This window comes from Adiantum capillus-veneris, chromosome 11, assembly GCF_014529385.1.
Source record: "Adiantum capillus-veneris isolate H3 chromosome 11, ASM1452938v2, whole genome shotgun sequence".
In the NCBI taxonomy this organism is placed as follows: Eukaryota; Viridiplantae; Streptophyta; class Polypodiopsida; order Polypodiales; family Pteridaceae; genus Adiantum; species Adiantum capillus-veneris.
In genome coordinates, this window is record NC_140941.1 from 7,743,656 (window position 1) to 7,747,992 (window position 4,337).

General features: G+C 42.7%; 1 protein-coding gene across 2 annotated transcripts; it reads right to left on the bottom strand.

Annotated features, from left to right (window-relative positions):
- Window positions 1–576: 576 nt before the first annotated feature.
- LOC147446855 (uncharacterized) lies at window positions 577–3,956 on the bottom strand. 2 transcript variants are annotated; one of them, XM_086522809.1, is made up of 5 exons: window positions 3,800–3,956; window positions 3,298–3,345; window positions 2,015–3,047; window positions 1,592–1,850; window positions 577–1,420 (listed from the first exon to the last, which is right to left on the bottom strand). In XM_086522809.1, the coding sequence occupies exons 3-5, from the start codon at window positions 2,869–2,871 to the stop codon at window positions 1,259–1,261; spliced, it is 1,278 nt and encodes a 425-aa protein (XP_086378935.1). In that variant the 5' UTR covers window positions 2,872–3,047; window positions 3,298–3,345; window positions 3,800–3,956; the 3' UTR covers window positions 577–1,258. The 2 variants fall into 2 exon arrangements, with proteins under 2 accessions (XP_086378935.1, XP_086378934.1); XM_086522808.1 differs by having other exon boundaries at window positions 1,958–3,047; window positions 3,800–3,955.
- Window positions 3,957–4,337: the final 381 nt, after the last annotated feature.

The following is a 4,337-nucleotide window of genomic DNA, read 5'->3' on the forward strand; positions in this document are numbered from 1 at the left end:
TCTGTTCTGTTCCAAAAATCAAATCGAGCACAATCTGTCAACCACATCAAAGAAACTTCACATAAAACCATCACCAAGAGAATACAATAAACTTGACTCAAGTCAACATCGTTGCATTGAGGATGCAGCGCACCTCTCCCTAGTTGACCTTTTCAATGTTGGGGAAAGGTTTGCCTCCTCCCAGTTCAAAATCAAGATTGGCCGGTTGCAAGTCTTGCAAACCTAGGTATATTCGTCAACCCATCCAATGTTCCAAAAAACTTGCGAAATCCCAGCTAGATCCAAGATTTCCTTGAAGAAAATTCAAAAAAATTTATAGGTTTTAGCATAAATACCAAAAAATGCATACTTCAACAAGCCACAAAACATACAAAATATGGATCAAGCTTCTGGTACTCTGAAAGAAGGCCATGGGTTGTATGAACCTCCAAAAATAAAAATAGCCTAGCGAGGGCAAAGATCACATTTCACAAAGCAATGCATCAACAATTTCATGTACATAATCCCAGCAGACCAGAACAAAGCAGTGCATCAACAATTTCATGTACATAATCCCAGCAGACCAGAGCTCAAAGAAGCTACAACTCTCTTGATCCAACAAAGATATATCGTCTTCTTGAGAATTACATTGAAAGAGGCTAGAGGACCTCCTCTGCCGTACGCTGCTTGCTTGCGCATCTACAAGTTGATACAAATAACATCTGTCCACAAAGATAAGAAGACTTGAGTCCCCTTACAGCGTGTTGCATAACTAAGACTTCGCAAACATGATGCTCAGTAGCTTTGCTGAGAAGAATCATGTTGCCTACTGTTTGTATATAAACATATACCTATAGTTCTAAATGTTTATGTATATGTGTGAGTATGTGTACCTATACAAGTAGAAAAATGGAAAAAGGGCTAATTGCCTTGTGAGCACTAACCCCATAAGCTAGGGTTCCACTGGTAATGCTTTGATAGCATTCAAATTCCTCAAACCACTGAGCTTGGTGAGAGTGGATAAGTATAGTACATGCTAAAGGATGAATCTCCAGCAGGGAGCTGTTAAGTGCCTAACCTATGAAGGAAACATCAACAGAGTTGGCCATTTTGATAATGTATGCGCCATCAATACTCAATATAGGTACGTTTACCTACTCTATTAGCCATCATAAGGAAAAGCCATTCCCAATAGGCTCGACACATGCTCTTTTCTGAATGTAAAGCAGCCCTAAGCATAAGTCGGTGCTTGCTCTTGACTGCAACACTGTTTTGTAGCTTAGCACAAGTTGACTGAGCCATTTGCTCTACTACTCTGCACAGCTCTTGTTGCAGCGACCCTTGCTGCGGTTGCCGATAAGTTTGCAGCAGCAACAGCCTTGTTTACCCTGTCATCCACATGAGGCCCTTGAAGTGCTTTGGTAGATGCCCTTCGAGACTCCTGTAAACAAGGTGGCAAATTAGAAAGTAGTAGCCTCCAGTTTAGACAAGATTGTTGAACCCTACGTGGATTAGGAGCACAATGTTCACCTTACAGTAATTAATTGCTTACATTGCCTTATTACCTGTATCTCAGAATGTGAAATAGTGAGAGAGGATTTTAACATTCTACCTGCACAGCATGCAACACCTTGGAATGGCTTACAGCCACAGGAGCACCAGGCAGGGCAATATGTGCGCTGTGAGTCTGCAACGAGCCTGCATGCCAGTGTCCCCCTTGCTTTTCCCCATTCCTGAATTCATACATTCCTAAGCCTTGTCTCTTTCCTTCGTGCCATGCACCTTCATAACGATGTCCATTGGCAAACTGATATACACCATACCCATGCATTTTGTCCGCAAAATATTCGCCTGCATAGGTATCACCATTGCTGGAAAAAAGCCAGCTTAATTAGATATAAAAACAAAAGATGTCATGAAGGAAAACTTGAGCAACTCCATTTCTCATTGATATTGTACGCAATAAATTAGCACATACCGAAAATGATAATACCCAAATCCATGCTTAACACCCCATTTGAACTCTCCCACGTACCGGCTCCCATCTACACAGGTTTGGATGCCACGACCATGACTTTGCCCCTTCGACCACTCTCCCGAATAGACATCTCCAGTGAAAAACCTGTAAACACCATAACCCTCTCGCAGACCATAGCGGTAATGACCCCTGTAACAGCTCCCACGAGCCCACGTCTCAAAGCCATAACCGTCAAACTTCCCATCCACCCAGTCTCCCTCATATTTCCCACTTAAGTTGAATGTATATACTCCACTTCCTGAAAATCTACCCTGATGAAACTCGCCTTCATAGACATCACCGTTGCTATAGGTCTGCACAGCTTCCTTCAGACTTTTGAGCTTTTCAAGCTTGGGCTTGGAGCCGATTGTCCATGTTACACCATGACCTCTGCTCTTGTCCTTTTCATCGGTAAGAAAACCACTTATTGGCTTCAAGCATGTCAGAACCAAGCACCCCCAATTATTGCTAAGCGAGCATCGCAGCCTATAACCCAGGTTGAGCTGGGGATATGCAATCCTAACAGCCACAAGCACAGTACTGAAGAAGAACACCAGAAAGACATAGTCGAGCCAAAATCCAGCAACAGACTGCCCATTATCTTGCGGAAAGTGCAGATTGACATTATTTGAAGACCTTGCATATAAATAAAGACAAGGGAAGATCACTACAACGAAAGGGGGCAGAAAAACTCTGCATCTCAGCCTTCTTTGCTTCTTCTTTGTCTCATCTCGGAGCTGATCGTGGCCTAATCTGCTGGCATTCTTGCGCTTTGAAGCGTCATCCAAGCAAGAAAGACTGTCTATAGCAATTTTGATGGAGGGAGAACGCGATAGAGATGACGAACTGCGAGAAAATTTGGATGACGTTCCCATAACTGCCTTTGCTAGTATCACATCATTCTTGAATGTGTATGTGCCTCACATTGTGCCCATATTCGAATGCATGGCATCCCAAACAAAGTACAAAGTTCCATGTTACTATATGTGGAGACCTACAAGAGAGTGTAGCTTGTATGAAAATTTCTACCACCCACCACTCGATGAAGAACCTGCAAGAGAGAAGATAGTATCGACTAAGTAAACAACATCATGGCGCCCAAAAAGAATGTGATGCACAGAATTCAAATGATCAGGCAGCAAAGATTCTTCATCTGATGTGAAGATTTCTGCATCTTGTCCAACCCAACGAGCACACATGTCCACTCTCATGCATACATATAACAGCAATTGTTTCTGAAAGCACCACAAAAAAAAGTCTCAAATATTATCAAGACTCTGCCAAAAGGTGTCATTGCTGACCTCTCACATCATGGCCGCCCCACTTTTTCCATGCCAGCAGCAAGACTTCTGCAGATGAACAATGAGCATAATTTGAGCTCAAAAAGAACTTGAACAAACAAAGAAATTTGAGGCCAATGATGAAATAGAGACAGATGTTAGTGTATGCTTAGCTCGAATTCAAACAGACAGGGGAAAGAAAGCAGCAGAAAAAAAACGCGAGCTGGGGAAGAGGGTGAGCAGGCAAAATAGGAGAAGTAGAAAACCCAAAAGAAGAAAAAGCGAGGATAAATTGGACAGGGGAGAGCGAGGCGAGAAAACCCACAATCAACAAATAATAGCAGCAGCACAGGAGAGGGGGAAAACTTCAAACAGAGGCCATCGAATACCCAGAAGCAAGAGCTCAGAGCCTCTCATCGAGAGAGAGAGAGAGAGAGAGAGAGAGAGAAGACAAAAGCAAGCGAACAAGGCATGGAAGTGCATGAGGCCAACCAGAATTCAAAAACAGGATCATCATACTCACAATTCAAATGCAGAACCTACAAAATAGCGCTTGTGTGGAAAGAGAGATGAGGAGGACCCAGCCCACGCGATGCCGTCTTCTCCCTTCACGCCCTCAGCTTGGCTCTTGAGTCTCGATAGTCCCACCCTTTCTGCCCCACACAGCTCCAAAGTTGCTCCTAGCCTAGTCCTAGTAGCCGCCCATCGTCCCCCTCTTTTCAAACCCAGATTTTAAGACTCATGTCACACATAACATACTCACTCGACCAGGTCTTCTTGTTTAATCTAGGGCAAATTACCAAAATACCCCTCTAATTTGTGGAAATTCCCAAAATACCCCTCAAATTACAAAAATTCCCAAAATACCCTCGATATTTTGTCATAATTTCCCAAAATACCCCTCAAATTTTCCAAAATTCCCAAAATACCCCTGGTTGTGAGATTAAATTTTTCCAAAGATTAAAGAATTTGTACCTTTCATAAGAAGACTATTGTCTATCAATACAAGATACTAAAGCTAGAATTTGAGTAGGTTATGTAGGCTTTGGAGATGAATTGCT

What these genes read in the sequence shown, in the direction of transcription:
- LOC147446855 (XM_086522808.1), bottom strand. Translation starts at nt 2,871, where the DNA reads ATGGGAACGTCATCCAAATTTTCTCGCAGTTCGTCATCTCTATCGCGT. An exon ending in TTTGGGTATTATCATTTTCG is followed by an intron (nt 1,851 to 1,957) that starts GTATGTGCTAAT and finishes GCTTTTTTCCAG; the next exon opens with CAATGGTGATACCTATGCAG. An exon ending in AGGTGTTGCATGCTGTGCAG is followed by an intron (nt 1,421 to 1,591) that starts GTAGAATGTTAA and finishes CCTTGTTTACAG; the next exon opens with GAGTCTCGAAGGGCATCTAC.